The 19345-nt window shown below is 35.5% G+C and overlaps 1 protein-coding gene across 2 annotated transcripts in view; it reads left to right on the forward strand.

Moving 5' to 3' along the window:
• The window catches only part of ipo11 (importin 11), a 167779-nt gene that overhangs the window by 130131 nt on the left and 18303 nt on the right, over window positions 1-19345 (forward strand). For both annotated transcript variants that reach the window (XM_089119540.1, XM_039680653.2), the window contains exons 25-29: window positions 2249-2344; window positions 2462-2575; window positions 3344-3465; window positions 12386-12481; window positions 13353-13437. In XM_089119540.1, coding sequence (XP_088975666.1) covers window positions 2249-2344; window positions 2462-2575; window positions 3344-3465; window positions 12386-12481; window positions 13353-13437 — 513 coding nt within the window. The remainder of the gene's footprint in view (window positions 1-2248; window positions 2345-2461; window positions 2576-3343; window positions 3466-12385; window positions 12482-13352; window positions 13438-19345) is intronic.

Raw genomic sequence — 19345 nt, forward strand, 5'->3', positions numbered from 1 at the left:
GCGTAAATTCGTTATGTTCAGAAGTAAATTCAGAAGACTTGTGAAATCGGTTGCACAAGGTTTGAAATGACATGAAGGTGTGTAAATGAAACTAAATTGTCTTTTTAAGGAAACTTGCATGAAACTAGGGCAGCATGTCAGGTTAGTTTGAATGATTTCAGTGAGGTTTAGGAAAATCTTTTTAGCCTTCTATCTGCCTTGCCCAGGACCTCTGCAGGGAAACATGTGGTAGTTTGTGATTGATTTGAAGAGCAAACTGTGCAATTGGAGCCAAGTACAAGTGTGAGCCCGTAGGGGCATCCTTGGATGCTCACACACACACACTGACCACCAGCTTGCATAATGTCAGTGCCCAAATTTTTCTTGAGAAACATTCTTACAGCTAGCAGAACTGATGTGGTTAGTGCATTTCTGTATGATGGAATGTAAACAAAATTTGAGAGGTCACGCTCTGTCAACAGTTGCAGCATGAAGTAACACAATAAATCATTATGACTCATCCCTTCTCAAAATTTGTACAGGGTGTTAATGTAAAAAGTAGTCAACAAAATGTTTTCCTGCATGTGTTGATCAACTTTCTGCTACAATTGAGATCAAAAGAATTAAAACATGTATGGAACCCTGATCAAGACGTTTTCTTATTTTTACATGAAATAGTCAATGGAAGTAAATGGAAGTCAAAATGAATAAATGTAAGTAAAGCTCGAAAGTGGTGTAATTCCGACAGCAGTCTTGAAAGACTATGCCAGCTCAAGCTTTCTACTCCATTCTGGCTGTAATCCAGACTCATTACCCTATACATGTTGTTTGTAGATTACCCTCTGAAGTGAGTTAAGTAAAGTTCAGCCCCATGTGCCTGGATGTTTGTGCTCCAGCAGATTGAAGAAGAAAAATGAAAACAGTGGCGCACCTTCAGGGAGCGGTTCATCCTGCATCCTGTCAAAGTGAGAGTGGAACAGGAGGTTAATGGCCTTCGGCTGCCAAGATCCCTTCTCAAGCCAATACATAGTCTGACAAGAGAATTCACACAATTACAAGCTTCTCTTCCTCTCTTTCAGAGCGACAAGCCAATTTAAGATTATTGAAAATTATTTGGTTGTCCTCAAGGTCAGATTTGTGCAGCGGGGCTTCGATCTGATTTTGCTGGTGATGTAATATTAAAAATGGTGATTCAATATGCTTTTTATTTGCCCATTATTTTTCCTTAAGGCAATGCCTCTAGGCTTGTTTCAGGCCTTCTCCTTCTCGATTCATGAGTATGATGGTGTTTGGAAATATTAATGTAGTCCCTGTGGTTTGATTCCTGCAGGATGCGAGACTTGTACCACCACCATTTTGCCCTTGAACAAGGCATATGACCCTGATGTTCTGATTGACAGATTCGACATCTCTTGTTTTTCGTGTGGGGTTCCTAAGACCTCAGTTCTGCAAATAAAATTGATTTATTTCCATTTCAAAAATCACCATATGGAATTGCACTTATTTTACAATTTGCTTATAAAAACTTGTAGGTTATATGCATGTAGATACTGTATATTAGATGTTTGTTGTGTACTTTGTAGGTTTATTTTATTTATTTATTTATTTTTTTGCTGTTTGTTTTTCCCTACTTTTTTTGAAAGACGTGTGCATGCTTTGTATCTTTTGTGTGTGGATACCCACGATTGTTCTTAATTGCTGTAGACAATAAAATACCAATTAAAAAGTAGGTTGCTGTTTGTTTATGCCATATATTTAGATATCATAAAATATATTGAATGAATAAATACATTTTAAATCCATTTAAATAAAACTTCCATGTGGAACTTCCATAAACTTTCATACAACACCATGTGGAAAACATCTCTTTTTTTAATGTTTTTGAAGAAAATCTTAATATAGTATGTCATGATTTCACGTTGGAACATCTAACCAAGGGATTTAAAGATTCAAATAACTCAACACGCGATTCCTGCTTTACGATGCCTGAGCTTTTCACTATGATTCATCCACTATTTATCATCTCTTCCAAAACTGCTCTCTAGTCCCATGTACCTGTTTTCCACAGCTTTAAAATTAGTTTGATCTTCCGCAATCCTCAAATGTTTTAACTATTTGATTAACATCTGTTGTGTAACTCCTTGAGCGCTTGGGGATTTTAGGCAATTATACTTTCCATTTCTACTCATGCCCATTTTCTGTTTTTTTTTTTTATGGTATTTTTGTTCTGCAGTGATCAATTCATTCTCTTTTCCTTTGCCTCTTGCAGGTTGTTGAAATTGCCATCAAAGTAAGTCCTATATTAGGCTCCCATATGTTCCAGCCTCTTCTGCCAGCTGTGTTACAGGGGATTGTCGAAGGAGAAGTAAGTTTGAACACAGTATATTCTATTACAGTATTCATTTTGCACTAACCTCATTTCAGTGAAACTCCACTGTTTCCAGTTTTCAATGTTTGCACATACTTGTGTGTTTGACCGCAGAGGTATCCTGTGGTTATGTCTACATACCTCGGAGTGATGGGTCGGATTCTCCTGCAGAATTCAGGCTTTTTTACATCACTTCTCACTCAGATGGCTGTGGAATTTAACCAGGAGGTGAGGATGAGACTGCCAGGGCACCAGCATTTGCTTCCCTGATCGAGAATACATTTTAAAAGGGATAGTTTTGATGCAAAACACCTATTTGCTTAGCTGTATATCATTGAATTATTTTTAATAGATTTTCACTTAGGTTTTATTTTTTTAACTTAAGTGAAAATCAAAAGGACAAATGTTTTTGTTTTAGTTATATACATATACACACACACATAAATATACACATATACATACATATATACATTTACATACCTTTATTTCAAGGTCAAATAGACTGAAGCAAAAAATCAACCAACAAACAAGCTTGGCCTAGTTTTCTTTCTCTGTACAGCGTATCTTTAGTTGTGTTTGTGGGAGCTGATCTTACTGTAATTTTGTCCCAGTGGACCCGAATGCTTTGCTGAGCCGCCCACACAGATTCATTCCCTTTCAACCCTGGGCCATATATCCCCGCTGAAAAATTGAACTCATTTGCACTATTGTAGTCTCAGCATATATCAGTATTCTCCTTAATTTCCTCAATCCTAGAAATATCTTTCCCGCAGAGATCCCTTTATTATTTACAGTCTCAGCCAAACAACTTGAAAGACGGAGGTTTTTATATATTCGGCCTGTCAGGCGGCTCGACGTACCCTAATGTTTTCCTCTTATCTTATGAAGGATGTATTAATCTTGTTCCCAGTGTGCCTCACTTACCTGTGCACAGCTTAATTATAAATGAGAATTATGTGAACAAGATTGTTTATCATGGCGATCTCTGCTTCCCAGGCAGACCAGCTCTTGGGGAGCATGATTGAGATGTGGGTGGACCGCATGGACAACATCACCCAGCCTGACAGGAGAAAGCTCTCTGCCTTGGCCCTACTGTCACTTTTACCGTCTGACAACAGGTTCGTCATCTTATAAACACTGCAGGAGAACCCTATCACATTTGCATGCAAATGCCTGAAGCTGATATTGTAGGTGTCATCAGCAAGCTGTACAAATGATAGCATTTATACAAATCATTTGACATTCACCGCAGAGCCCAAACGAATGAAAAATCTCTTCATAATGGTGACTTGTCAGGAGAAATGGCATGTTTGTATTAGCTACGTCAGCAGTTCGGATGTCATTGATAGTCCCATTATCATCCCTCTTGTCACATTGTGAGATAGCCTGTAAGTTGTAGCTATTATTTTGCAAGGTGCCATTTGCATCTAATTGAGATGTCAGGTGTTGTAAAAGAAAGTCAGTCATTTTGCCTATAATATTACAAGTAATTTAAGTTTCCATGCCTCGTAGTTCAATATTTTTTTTACTGCTGAATGTAAAAGACTAAGAAATAGAAACGAAACTAGCAAATGACCATCCATTTTTTTTCATAAAATTGGTATTAAAAAAAACTATCGTTCAGGAACCGGTATTTATTTATTTTTTATTTTTTTAATGAGACCCATCATTTCGCAATTGTGTGAACTAAAGTCAGAATTGCAAGAAAAATATCAGAATTGCAAGATATAAATGCGAGGGAAAAAAGTATTTTTCTTTAAAAAATTGTAAATTTCGGTTTAAAAAATATTTCAAAGTATATTTCATTTTGTTTTATCTCACAATTCTGACTTTATAACTAATTGAATGCGAGTTTATATCTTTATTTATCAAGATATATTTCCATATTAAGGTTTTGCCACATTATAATTTTATATAATGTGGATAATAACGAGTCAACACCTCTTTCCCACTTTTACAAAAGGAACATAAATCGTCAATATCAGAGTATCTTGCAATTAATGATTTAAAAGGATAAATGGTATGTAAACATTTTTAAATGAATTTCTTTGGTTTTATTATTAATGCAATATTTAAAAAGGATTAACCAAACAGTCGTCCAATTAATATTATCTATTATAGAGTTGAAAATACAAATATGTTTATAATTCCATTTTTTATCAATCAATTAAATGCCGTTTAAAATTAATTTTGGATTTATCATAAATGTAGAGTTAAATTGAATATGACTTTTGATAAGATAAATAAGAGTAGGGTAAATAGCTTTAATGACAGAATTCAGTTCTTTAAAATTCACAGGAAAACTATGGATTTGCATAAATTGTTCATATGTTAAAATATTTCCTTAATTATCAAACATATTTATAAGATTATTAATATCCCTGTTAAACCAATTGCTTAAAAATAAGGATTTATTGCTTGCGTTGTAACCAACAGTTTAATAACAGAGGAGAAGTTTAAACTTTGACATCCAAGCTCTTGTTTTCCTCATAGTAATGACAGAGATTTATGCAAACCAGGTATTTTAATGTGTGTGCACGAGACACTATCTTTATTTTTTTTTTAGTTTTGCAGAGGTCCCTTTAGGGGCTCCATACAACCCTTCTGCACTGCATCACAACATATTTTTCTATGCAATTTTACAGTGATTAAAACGAAATATTTAAAATTCATGTAAAAGAATTGCTAACCCCTAGCCATTTTAAAGACCAGACAATCTGCCCAGTCATATTGATTTTGTACTTTTTGCAGGCTGTCAGGGAAAGAGAAATGGTACAGAATGACGCACATTCACATTTCTCATTACAATATAAATATTCAATCCGGCCTCATAAAAGCACTTGTGCATGTCTCTGCATGCAGGCTTATGTTTAGACCGTACAACACACTTCCTTTTCTGAAGGGCGTGCCACTAGTCATCTACAAAATGTTTCACACTCTGAATTTATCCGATCTATCGTATGTGTCCATTTTGAATGCATGTATCTGTCTGTATATGTGGCCATCTTGAAATCTTGTATTATGGAATTGCGTTTGGACCGGTGAAATCGATTGTGGTGCCGGTGTTGTCACCTTATTTCATTGAGATTGATCTTACGGGTCATTGTTCTTTGAGATCAATAATGGCATCGATACCAGAGCCCTTCATTGTCAATCTCCCTCTCACCCAAAGAAGTGATTAACTGGCAACAATGATAGCTCCATCATGGCCTTGTTTTCCATCTGCAGTTTTCAGGGCTTTGCTGTGATATGCAGGAGAGTCTTCCCCATGCGGCTTAAGCCCGAGTCTTGTGGGGGAGAGTGGGATAGACATGCATTATCACGCTTGTAGAGACAGCCTGGATCCGTGAGCAATATCTCTGAAGCTCAGGAGCACGATGTTGTTTTCTCCATTATTGCCACATCTTGCTTTTTTGCTCGTATCTAAACCAGTGTCAGAAATGATCTTTTCATTACTTTGGCCGGCAGGATATGAATGCACAGTCATTCAATAAATAAAGTAAAGCGTGTAAATAAGTAAAAAATAAAGCGTGATTGCAATTATGTATCATGAAAGCATAATTTACAGCATTTTATTTAGAGGTACTTCATGAAAAGACATCAGTTTTATTATTCCAGCCCGTTCTCATCCTTTAACGTCATATAGAACGCTATATGACAAAACGGCGCTATACTACGCACATGGCACCCTTTATCGTTAATATAACACGCGAACCCAAGACGTTATAAATCCTTTAGCGTGAATATGACACGCACACCCTACCCCACACCTAAACTTAGCCCTCACAGCGCGTGTTATATTAACGATAACGGGTGCCATGTGCGTAGTATAGCGCCGTTTTGTCATATAGCGTTCTATATGCCGTTAAAGGATGAGAATGCGTTGATTATTCCTTATTAGTGATTACGGTATTTTAATGAATCAGTTTAAACGAGGAAAGCGATATCTTTGTCTTAGAGATGTTTCTTGAGTCGCAAATTAGCATATTAGAAATGATTTTGTGAAGGATCTTGTGACACTGAAGACCGGAGTAATGATGCTGAAGTAAATTCAGGAATAAATCACAGAATAAATCAAAAAAAATAAAAAAATAAAAACAATTCATTTCTACTACCCAACAAAGACAGGAAGCTTTAGTGGAGCATTTGTAAATCCAAATGACGTGATGTTTGGTTTATAATTTATGCTTTGTCTGTGTGTGTATATATATTTATCATGCTGTCACAGAGAATAATGGGAAATGTAGTTTGGTCGTGCAAAACTCATAAACAAGCTAAATAAAAAGCATTTTCGGCACTATTTTTTGTTGCTGGTGCAGAAATAGACTAAGTAACTGGCAATATTGTTCTTAGTGTTGAGTATCATTATGAATTTAATCAGTTTTGTGTTTTTTTTTTTTCATGCAGAGAAAAAAAAAAAAAAAAAAAGGAATAAATCACAGGAATAGATTACATTTTTAATAGGGCTGTCAGTTAAACGCGTTATTAAAGGCGTTAACGTAAACCCATTTTAACGGCATCAATTTTTTTTATCGTGCGATTAACGGTCTTTTTGGCCTAGCAAACTTTGTCGTTTTTTTCACAAGCTTTTACAACATGACGCGGCACTGCGCTCTGAAACCCATTCATTTCACTGGTTTCGCTGGCCGCGCGAGGACGTTAAGTTGCTTCATCTACCAAAGCGCAAGCGGATCTAGCTAGACCTGAAACAAAACAACAGGCACGCCGCACACACTCGTTTGGGCTTGCGAGCCGGCCAAATAGTTGGTTAACATTTACTTTTTGAGTGTATGACGAGCGCGGGACGCCGAAATGGGTGCCAATAAGATTCTGAATGGAAAGTTTACTTTTAAAAGTTGCCTAATGGTCCCACTGACAAGACCAAAGTGATCTGTGTGTTTTTTTCTTTGTGAACTGAGCTATCATCATCGCAGCACGTCCAGTCAAAAACCGCTTGATGATGCACACACACAGCTGATGCGAATTCTCCGCCTCCTCGTCAATATCAGGACCTCGTCAGTATTTCTTTTATTGATGGACAGCGTTGCATTGTGTGAGAGATTATTTGCTCCAAGTGAGAATGTTAGTGTGAAATTGAACACAGTATATGGCAATGTTGTTTTCAATAAAAAAACATTTGCACAAAACAAGCCAATCCACTTTTGTATGTTGATAAGAGCATTAAAATGAGAAAAATAATGGGATAAAAAGAAATCAAGAGACATTTAGAATATAAAAATGTGTTAAACAAGTTATCTCTGACATTAATGCGATTAATTGCAATTAAATAGTTTAATCGTTTGACAGCACTAGTTTTTACATTTATTAAAATCGAAAACAGTTATTTTAAATTGTAATAATATTTCAAAATATTAAAGCTTAAAAAAAAATGCAGTCATAGTGGACATAAGAGACTCCATTTAAAAACATTAAGAAATTGTATCTACCTTATGAATGGTAGTGTAAAATCGATATCCCAAATCATTCTTGCCTTTAATTTCACCTTTATTTTTGAACCTGATCCAAACAGGGATTTTTCTGTCTGGTGTGCCTTAAAATGCTATTTTAATAATTGTGAGACGGTACTACAATGTTGCAATATACAGACTTATTTTGTGGAGGAATTGTGCTCCACCAGTCAACAATCATCCATATTCAGGTGCCTTTTCGCTTCTTTATAATTGTATCTTGAACGGCGCAGAGAAAAATATGAAAGCTGACTCTGAAAGGACATTTAGCTTTGCCGAAAGGCTTGCATGAAATCAGGCCCGGCATATTAATTTTCAGATGCATTCAGGGTGCTATGAATGGCATTTTCTGATCCTGCCATTATTATTCTTCTATTTGCTGTGTTCTGACTCACTCTGAATAAACACCTGTGGGCTCACAGCAATGCCAAAGGCACTGAATGTTTCTTCTCTGAGGTGCAATACGTCACAAACAATTTCACCCCTTAATGAAGTATAACCACGGTGATGACAGCAATGGAACGATACAGATTTGTCTCTGCTTCAGTCATTTGGAGAGCGCGGAATAAACAGATGATAATAATGATGTAATGATCTCTGTGCATACAGCCAGAGGAAAAAAAAATTGGAGAGGGATATGCAGATTTGCTTTTTCATTTCCAAACATGCACAAATAGAACCGTTCAGAGTGTTTTCAACCAACTGCCTTTGGAATAATGATGTTGAAGTTTGCCAGAACATTTAGACTGTGTAAAGCAATGCTGCTTGCTTGATTACAGTTGGAATACATATTCATAAAGAAAGCCAAGTGGATTACGTGATTTAGCCTGTGGTTAATTTATCACTAATTTCAAGTAGCATAACGGCAAGACGTTTTTCGCAGGTAAATAGATTCAGCTTTTTCTTTCCATTCTTTGACCAAGCTTCATGTATTGCAAAACGTCTTCTAAACGCTCTTTAACTAAATATTTATCTTTGTTTGTTTCAGTTTGGTCAATCATGACATGTCAGTGACCTGGTTATCCAAACTAGCGTCAGAAATAAACCTTTCAATTACTTCAAGGTTGAGATACACAATTATTAGAAAAATAATCACGATTGCAATTTCAGCTGCTACAGTTACAGCACATAATTACATAATATATGTGTGTGTGGTGTGTATAACTAATTTGTATATATAAATTCCCACACATGCATGTATATATTTAAGAAAAATGTGTTATTTATATATCAAATATTTATATTTATATATAATATTAATTATGTATAAATATATATATAAAGTATATACTTGCAAATATTTCTTAAATATATACATTCATGTGTGTGTATTTATATATACAAATTAATTATACACACTACACACACATATATTATGTAAACACAAACTTTTATTTCGGATGTGATTAATCACGATTAATCGTTGCCCATCCCTACATCAAACGTTTCTATTTAAAAAGAAATGTTTTTGCTGCTTTGAGCATTGTATCACAAAAGAAATCCACTCAGTAATGCTCAAAACACTAGTATTTACTAGTATACACTAGTATATTATAATCTCACATTTTGATATTTGTCATAATTGTGCAGCTCTATTTCAGAGAATTTTTCAGTTTATTGGACTTTTTTAATAAAAAAGCAGTGTCATTGATTCATACAAATACTTAACTTTAATAGAGCTACTGTATAATAAAAATGCAGTGTGATTCATGTAAATACTTCACTTTAATAGAGAAATGATATAATAAAAAATAAATGCAGTGTCATCGATTCATGTAAATACTTCACTTTAATAGAGAAATGATATAATATAAAATGCAGTGTCATCGATTCGTGTAAATACTTCACTTTAATAGAGAAATGATATTATAACAGTCATGACCCGTCAGTGATGCTGTTACTATGACTTCACATTTAAAGGCACAGTAGCTGAAATACAGCCTGTTCTAATTCTAAAGGTCAAAATGTCTGAGGCATTCTCAACTTTCATTATAAGTGCACCAAAAAGAGAATAAAATAATATTTGATTTTGATCCTCTTTTAAAGAATTAGCAATTATTCTGATATGTTGTAAAATTAAATGTTTTCTGCTAGTTTAATCATCCAAAAGTGCTGGTTTAAGCATTACTAGGTATTATACAGGCCTCTTTTTCAGGTCCAAGCAGGGTGATAAGAAATCTTTAATATGATGCATCTGATCACCAGCACAGCTCTTGTAGCTCTAATATTGGCGTGTTGAGATAAGATTGCCTCCTACCCTGTATTATACTACAAAAAAAGGTGATATTACAGCTGTAAGCTTTAATAAATGTATAGCTGAGGTAGATATTTAGCTAACTTTGGTGCTTGCCAGGTTTGTTTAGCTGACTTACAGGGTATCTTCAGGCAAAATGCTAATTGGCTTTTTTACAGCATATATTCGAATATATGCTTAGCATGACACATTTTGAGTTAATTAAAACTTTTTAGTCATCAGTTTTGAATGTTGAGGCTCATGCAATATTGGGGATTTTGCTTTTATGCAGTAAAATGTAGATAAAATATGATGTGAATACCTCATTTTGGATGAAGGAATTCCCCAGTACTGCGGTGCAGATGGGTGATAGGCAGGCACACGTCCCATCACATTCGTAATTTCTTACCACCCGTCTTTCATTTCTGACCAATTTCTTGTTATTAAGTCATATCGGCTGTGCCCCTCTCTCTTAGCAGCCTCAGTACCTCATCATCTTCCAAAGCAGATATGTGATTTCTGCTCAAGAAATGGTATCGACTAGTTCATTTCACCGTGCAGTGTTTTTGAGATTTAGGACTGACCTTCCTTATCTGGCTTTTCATTGAATGCTGCATATGAGCAGATCCGAGGCAGAGGAAGTATCTTCACAGGGTTCTAAGTAGACAGTTGAGGGATCTTTTGTGTGCCAGATCTATGAGTGACGAATGAAGCAATTTCTATCAGACATTTGGGCCTTATATTGAAGGCTGTGATGGAAAAGGCCAAACACACGCCACATTTGGCCTGGCCACCCATTATACAAGAGAAATGGGAAGGTCAAGACCTCAGGATGTTTTCATTCTTACAGGGATAGTTGGGATATCAGGGATGAAAGAAGTGACAATTTTGTCATTATTTACTTACATCATATATTACGATACCCATATGAATGTATTTCAAGAGGAGAAGTTTATTGCTGAATGTCAGCGCTGCTCTTTTATACAGTACATTGAAAGTGAAAGGTGACTACAGCTGTGAATAATGAATCATATTTCATCTCTCATATGGCTTCAGAAGACTTGGAACATAGTGCACAAGTCGAATGATTTAACATTGTTATTCTTAATATTTTAAATGATGCCTTTGCAGGTAACTGAAATAAGTTGAAGCTCTAAAATTATCAAATAGTAATGTTTAAAAAAAATACAAAAATGACTATTACAACAAATAAAATGAAAATAACAACTGGAAAATATTCAAATAAAAGCAAATTCAAAAAAATAACAGTATATAAATAATACTAAAATAGCAGTTGTTTGTGTTTTCGCTGTATGGAAAAGAGCAGCTCAGGCGTTTCTCTAAACTTCTTCATTTGTGGTCCACAAAAAAAAAAGTCATGCAGTATGTGTTTGGAATGACATGATGAGGTTGGTGAATTATGACTGAATATACATTTTTGGAAGAATCATTCCTTCTCATATGACTGTGAAAAGGAGATATTGTCCTTCATAAAGTGCTAACTGTTGTACCTCACAGAAAGCATATAGAACATCTGCATTAAGGGTTTAATAATTTAATGTATATCTTCACTTTTTTTTTTTTTTTTTTTTGCAATAACTGGCTCAATGTGTTTAATTCCCTTGAGTGTAGTTAGGATATTAACAGTCAGCCAGACTGAATATTTCCTCTCATATAATTGGTCCTTGCCATCTAGGCTTTGTCAATACAATCTATTTCCAGGCTGGAAAAGTTTCTTTTTTTTTTCTTTTTTTTTCTCTCTCTCAAACTGAAAATCTCAATACACGTGGGATGTCGAAAACACCGGTGCTTTGCTACCAAGTCATTGCTAAAACGTAACTTAAAAAAATTTTAACAATAGCAGTCTTTCTAAAGTTAACCTAGGCGAGTATCAACTCCATACCCATGCGCTGTCAGACGGACAGGTGACTGCTTTTGAAAGCTCACACGCAAAGGCATTTCTTGTTCGAAATAGTTGTCTAGGTGTGGAAATAATAAAAATAAAGATAATGAAGTTTACTTAACTGAGAAATACCTTGAAGGCTATTGTTTTTATGACGTTTGTTTATACAGTACGGTTTAACTAAATGAATGTTTTGAATAGCGTAACACTTTCTGTTGTGGTGTCGAAACTGTATTTGAGTATTGTGAAATTTCACTCCTTTTGGTTTTGACTACTAAAACATGCCACCATGACATCCCTACTCACAGGCTTGTGAAGACACCCTAAAACATCTTTCTGTCACAGTGGTGTCATTGCTCAAAACATGGTTCTCTGAATGTTGGAACGTTGTGTTCATTCTCTGAATAACGTTTCCCACTGCAATCGTTTTTCAGCGTGATCCAGGACAAGTTCTGCGGGATCATTAACATCAGCGTGGAGGCGCTGCACGATGTTATGACGGAAGACCCCGAGACGGCTACCTTCAAAGAGTAAGTTTGAGTCTCTCTTTTTGATGACACTTCTCCACTGAGGCATTTTGTCTGCCTAATGACCTGGAAAAAAAGTGGACAAGGGCACACACTGTCATGGCAGGGTTTCATGAAACAAATGCTCAACATTAAGACAAGTGATCGTGATGTGTGTCACAATGTTTGTATTTGTTAAATTATGTAGTATTATAGCAGGTTACGTGTGTGTGTGTGTGTAAATTAGTGCTTTCAATCACATTAATTTGTTATGTGATTAATCGCGATTAAAAACACTTAAGCTTTTATACGTTTTTAATATATTTCATAATGTAAAAATTTCAGTTAATCACCAAATTAATGTAGAAACAACTAAATTATTTGTTTAATGAAGGCTTGTATCACTGATATAGTATTTATACATCTACTGATGTCTAATAGGTAAGAAATATATAGTAATTTGAATAAAAACCTTAATAAAACAAGTAATGATTACCTTGAAATATAGATCTGTTTTCTGCATGGCACACGTGTTATGGGTTGCCGACCCCTGGTATACATTATGTTTGTTTCATGTATACTTTTGGGTTGTGTATATAAGCTGGTCATGAAATGTGAATGATGCAGCGAGGTCTCAAATATTTCATGACTTCAGGATGTGATGCTATACCCTTATGTTCATCTCCTAAGGCATTTTATCATTTCCAGGCAGGGTGTATACACAACCTGCCTCATACATACTTCAGTGGGGTGTCAAAAGAGTATTCATAAATGCAGTGAGAGATTACACGGCTGCTGGAAAACGGGGGAAAAGTGTAACATGAATGTAATTTCTCTACTTTGCACACACATGCTTCACGACCTTACTCACTTTCTCCGGCTGCCTGTCCTCTAGCTGCATGCTGATGAGCCACTTTGAAGAGCCCAAGCTGACAGATGACGAAGAACCCCCAACAGAACAGGACAAGAGGAGGAAACTGGTGAGTTTCACCTCGGCTCAAATGTCACAGATGTTACGTTCGCCTGTTGATGACACATGCCACAGAGTGGCTGTTAGTGATGAGTTAGAGTGGGTGTTGATTGAAATAGTATATTAAAACTGATTGCTAGTTCACAGACAAAGAGGTCAAAGAGTGTTAATGTGTTGAGAAATCTTAATTTGAACAAGTTTGATGAACATCCTACTTATCCTAAGGAAAAGGTTCAATTGTCTCACGGTTCACTGCTTCTGTCCTGAGGTTTAGGTCCTGGGGCTGGATTCATGAAAATACTCTTAAGAGAGAAGTTAAAAAAAAAAATTCTTAAGATAAATTCTAAGAAGTGAAAAATTCTTCATAAGTTCTTCAATATTTTCTTAAGAACACCCACATATTTTTTTCTTCTTCTTTTTTTAAGAGCCTGTTTTAGATGTAGTGGTCTTAACCATTTGTTTACTGGTCTGCCTTTTGCTCGCTCTAGAGTGAATACTGGCTAGTTCTAGTGAGTGCATATGATCGATCGGTGTCACTTTAGAGAACTCGTCCACATTCATGGTACTAGTAGTGTGTATTATATGCAGCTAGCTGTTATCTTGTAATGCATAATATTTGAAACGACCCAATATATCTGCTAAACATCGTGAATTTTGTATTTAAGACAGGTTAGGATGAATTTTAAGAACATTATTTTCGTGAATATGAATACTTCTACTATGAATACAAAAAATTTGGAAAACAAAATATTATTTTCTTCTTTCTTATGACAAAAAATAAGAAGAAATTGGCAGTTAAGAAGAAATTTCCTCTTATGAATGATTCATGAATCTGGCCTGGTTCAATAAATATGTCAGTAAGTCATTTTTATGGATGCACCAGTTAGATTAATTGGACGCCAATATCGATAACTGATATTTTAACACCATAATCTGGAATTCCGTTTCGGTACAATTTTTGTTTGGTAGCACTTTACAGTAAGGTCCCATCAGTTAATGCATCACAGGATTCCTACTAAGCAGTTTGGAAAAGTATGGAATAAAGTCATTTATAGGTCTGCACAAATATGGAAAAAAATGTTTGTTTGTTTTTTTGTCTATTGCCTCTATTCAGTTTTCTAAAAGATATAAATACGAATTTCTAAAAAATAAATGTATCATACAGAGCTTTTCATGACAAAAGTTTTGTGATCGTTTTGTGATTGCCGAACACAACTGAATGATTTCAAGGCACACATTTTCATTATGCTAAACTGGCTTTACTATAATCGAGTCTCTTTTGAACGAATGTGCTTGTGCCACTTAAACCTGCAACAGATAAACAAACAAACGATCATCTAAATCAGACTTTGCTGATCGTGCAACACAAAACCACATTTACAGTATCTAACCAATGTGTCAGTGGTGAATGTACGCAGGTTTTAAAGCATTTAAGGTTCCTTCTTGTCATTTAAGCACGTTATCTCTTCAAGAAAACCAATGAAAAAAAAACATAAACTAAAAATATTTAGGGATACCAAATATAATGCTGAAGAACCATTTATGTTAAATATAAAAAATATACAGAGGTTAAGAAATTTGAGTATGGAAAAAAATATAGGAACCTTGCCATTAAATGACATCAATAACAATCACTAACAATCAGCAATATTACAGTAATTATTCATACTTGTTAAATAATTGTTAATCTTAGTTTAAGTCATAGCTGTCCTGTTTTTCCCGGGTTTTTCAATTTTTCCTCCCGTTTTATTTCTCCCGGGAAACTCCCGTAATTTGCATGGCCAAACTCCTTTATGAATAATCGGACCAATATGTTTGTCTAATGTTGACAGGTTGCCAGGTCTTCTATTAAATGCATTGTATTCACACAATCCACACACCATATACAATGGAAAGTGTTTTTACGGTTAGTTAATGTTTAAAAGTTAGATGAACTTTGGTACAAAAGGGCCATATTGTGGGTGGCAAACTGATTTGTTGTTTGCTTGGTTTTTTTTGTTTTTTTTATGGGAACAGTCTCACCCTTAGTGTTTAGATAAAAGCTATAATGAAAGAATAAAATGCCATTACTGTGTTTTGGAGAGAATTGTGGTGAAATCTCAGCCTGTCTTTTCCTAATGTTATTTTTTTGTAACACCCACATGAACATGTTTCAGCTGATAGAAAATCTGCCAACAACAATAGCTTCCAAACTACAGTTGAAAATGATCAAATTTACCAGGTAAAGTGCACTAGTTCAAAAGCCTATTCGAGTGGTTTTAAGTGAGTCATTTCTCTTAATTGTCTGTCTGATAAAAAGGCTCTGGTGGTTTATGATTTCAGCCATTTTTGAGCTTGCAAGTGGCAACCTTTTCTCACTGGTCTTATATGACGGTGTTTCTTTGTTAGAGAATGATGTGGGATGAATCTCAGTGCCTGAGTACTCAAAAATGACAGCTGTGACTAATCAAAACACAATTGCGTGGGATTCATTTTTCAGTTTTTGATGGGATACAGCATAGTTTTTGATGATATTTTGCTGTTGCAGAGTTCAATTTGCATCAATACTGTATCTGATCGGTGGCATGAAGACAGAAGCCAAAAGCGTACTGTTTACCCAGAGTACTTTCTTGTGTTTTAAAACAGATGATCAGAGTGAAACTCAATGAAACTGAACGCACTGCTCATTTATTGTTTTTTCGACATAAAAAGAAAACATGCCACATGATGCAAAACAACAAAAAAAAAACAAAAAAAAAACAGTAATACATGAAGCAACAGCCAAAGGGGCCATTCACATAGAACACATTTTGTTTAAAATTGTGAGATGCAGGATAGTGTAAAAATCGATGTAAAAAAACGTATCTTTTTTATTTTAACTAGATTTTTTTTGCACTTTAGAACATGATGCTAAAATTGGTAATTTTCACATTATTTTATAGTTTTGACTGGTTTTTGTTCCTATCTTTTTTTTCCAACTCTATTATTATTATTAATTTTGTCCAAATAAACCCACGAGAGCAATACAAGTACAGAAGAAAAGAAAATCCCACCCCAACATATACAAAAGCTTAATGAAAATAAAAAGATTTTAAACTGAATTAAGAATTAAACTGAATTAAACTAAATTAAGAAAAATAATTAAAACTGAATCAATAAATAACAATTAAAAATACATAAAAATAGATAACATATGTTAAATTATGTATGTGTACTTGCTTATAAATAAATATACACTCACTTAAAGGATTATTAGTAACATCAATACTGTGTTTGACCCAATTTCACCTTCACAACTGCCTTAATTCTACATGGCATTGATTCAACAAGGTGCTAAAAGCATTCTTTAGAAATGTTGGACCATGTTGATAGGATAGCATCTTGCAGTTGATGGAGATTTGTGGGATGCACATCCATGACACATCCACCACATCCCAAAGATGCTCTATTGGGTTGAGATCAACATTTTTCCAGTGTTCAACGGTCCAATTTCGGTGAACTCTTGCAAATTTTAGCCTCTTTTTCCTTTTTGTAGTGGAGGTGAGTGGTACCCGGTGGGGTCTTCTGCTGTTGTAGCCCATCCGCCTCAAGGTTGTGCGTGTTGTGGCTTCACAAATGCTTTGCTGCATACCTCGGCTGTAACGAGTGGTTATTTCAGTCAAAGTTGCTCTTCTATCAGCTTGAATCAGTCGGCCCAATCTTCTCTGACCTCTAGCATCACCAAGGCATTTTCGTCCACAGGACTGCCGCATACTGGATGTTTTTCCCTTTTCACACCATTCTTTGTAAACCCTAGAAATGGTTGAGCGTGAAAATCCCAGTAACTGAACAGATTGTGAAATACTCAGACCGGCCCGTCTGGCACCAACAACCATGCCTCACTCAAAATTGCTTAAATAACTCTTTCTTTCTGACATTCAGTTTGGAGTTCAGGAGATTGTCTTGACCAGGACCACACCCCTAAATGCAATGAAGCAACTGTCATGTGATTGGTTGATTAGATAATTGCATTAATGAGAAATTGAACAGGGGTTCCTAATAATCCTTTAGGTGAGTGTATATACCAAACAAATAAAATAACAATAATGATAATAGTAAAAGTACTACTTTGTTCCTATATAATTGCAAGTATACTGTAGGCCCACATCCTGGCACTTCCATGGTGAAATCCTTTTGCATCAAATGCAACAACGCCGACCGATGCTGGCCTTTTGTGATAGGTCACTCACAGAAACAGGCAAATGTTCCCATCTTCTGTCTTTCAGTGTGATGGGAAGTCCGCGAGTCGGTTCTTTCGGACAGTTCATTTTAATGAACCGGTAAAAAAAACAACAAAAAAAACGGTTCACTAGTTATTTTACATCCTCACGTAATGACGTCAATTTTAGCATCCCAGTGAGCAGATACAAAATACTTTAAATTAAAGGCATTTGTAATCATAACTCTCATTTAAATAATATTACTCATCGTCATAATTATCTTGTATAAGTTTCTTTCTTTTACGTTTAGCAAACGAACACTGTAGCCTACAGGTGATGTGCAAACGTGGATGTTTGCCATGTCTTAAAGATACACAGTGCATAAATGGTCTTCATCATTTTATTTGTTATTAAATAAACGTACATTTCGCCGAATTCGGCCCCTCATTTAAGTTTAAAAACTTCTGTCTAGTGCATTTTTAAATAGAAAAACAAGGGAAATACAGCGCAGTGGAATGCAGAAAAACGCCCCTAAGACAGCCATTGAAGAATAACGAAACGATTGCACAGATGGACACCACCACCTCCGATTTGTCTGTCAAATGCTCAAGTAGACAGAATGACCAAAATATTCCTCCCTAATAAGCAGTCTCACACATACGTCCCCAAAAGACTGAAATGCTTCAAGTAGGAGGGATGAGATTGACATGTTATTATCCAAGTTGCATTAGTGGCATGATATAACCACTTAGATGAACACTTAATTTTTTGACCCATTTTGATGTATTTACGTAAAAAAAACAATTGCTCCCTTGCATTTTTAGGTACATTTCAGTCATTTCAACTTAAACTGACTTTTAAAATTTAGTTGAATCTTGTATAACATTTTTTAAAAAAAGAGTTATTTTGGTGAGTGTAAAAAACTTTTGATTTTTGTAACCAGTGTAAAAAACATGTTGATCATATCATTTGTTTTATCTGGCACATACCTTGAACGCTTTGAGACGGCAGTGGTAAATTAAATTACGTTAGTGTTCCTGCAGAAAATCGTAGAGTGTTCAGAGCAGTTTCGAAGGAGGACCGGAGTTCATATTGCAGCGAGAGAGGGAACTAATCGAGGGAATGGACACAGCGAGCAATCAGTCCGCACACAACAGGCGGTGGGGTGCCCAACAGACAGTAGAAAGTCAAAGAGATGTATTACGCTACAAATCTACACTGACACAGGGAAGGTGTAAGTTCTCCCTGGTTAATGATGCTCAAAATGGATTAAAAGGAAAAATGTACCTTTTTTATCACTTCTCCCAGCATGAAGCAGGTTTAGATTTAAAAGGTTTATTTCAAACCATCGCAGCCATTTAACCACCCAACTGTCATGATGTTACGGACAAGGTGATATTTGTGCAGGCAGTTCCGCACCAAATTGGTGCCAGCGGCTTTAGACAGCGGGACAGTTCTGAAATAGGGGCGGCGTTAACCTTGTTTAACCTTGTTTCCCAACCTGGTTAAACTGTCATTCTGTTGCAACTGATGTATAAAAATAAATGGAACTGAAATGGTTTGGGTGTGTTACAGGCATTCGTCCCTCGGACATCTTTTGTAATTTATAATCAAGCGCTATAATTTTTGTATTTCATCCTGTCTGTGAAAGCAGTGAAAGTAAATATAGATTGTGTAATTAAGAAGATGGTTTTGCTTACACTCATTTATACTGACAAGTAGCGTCCAAGACGGCGTATG

This window comes from Pimephales promelas, chromosome 14 (genome assembly GCF_988280905.1).
Source record: "Pimephales promelas chromosome 14, fPimPro1.hap1.1, whole genome shotgun sequence".
Lineage (NCBI taxonomy): Eukaryota > Metazoa > Chordata > Actinopteri > Cypriniformes > Leuciscidae > Pimephales > Pimephales promelas.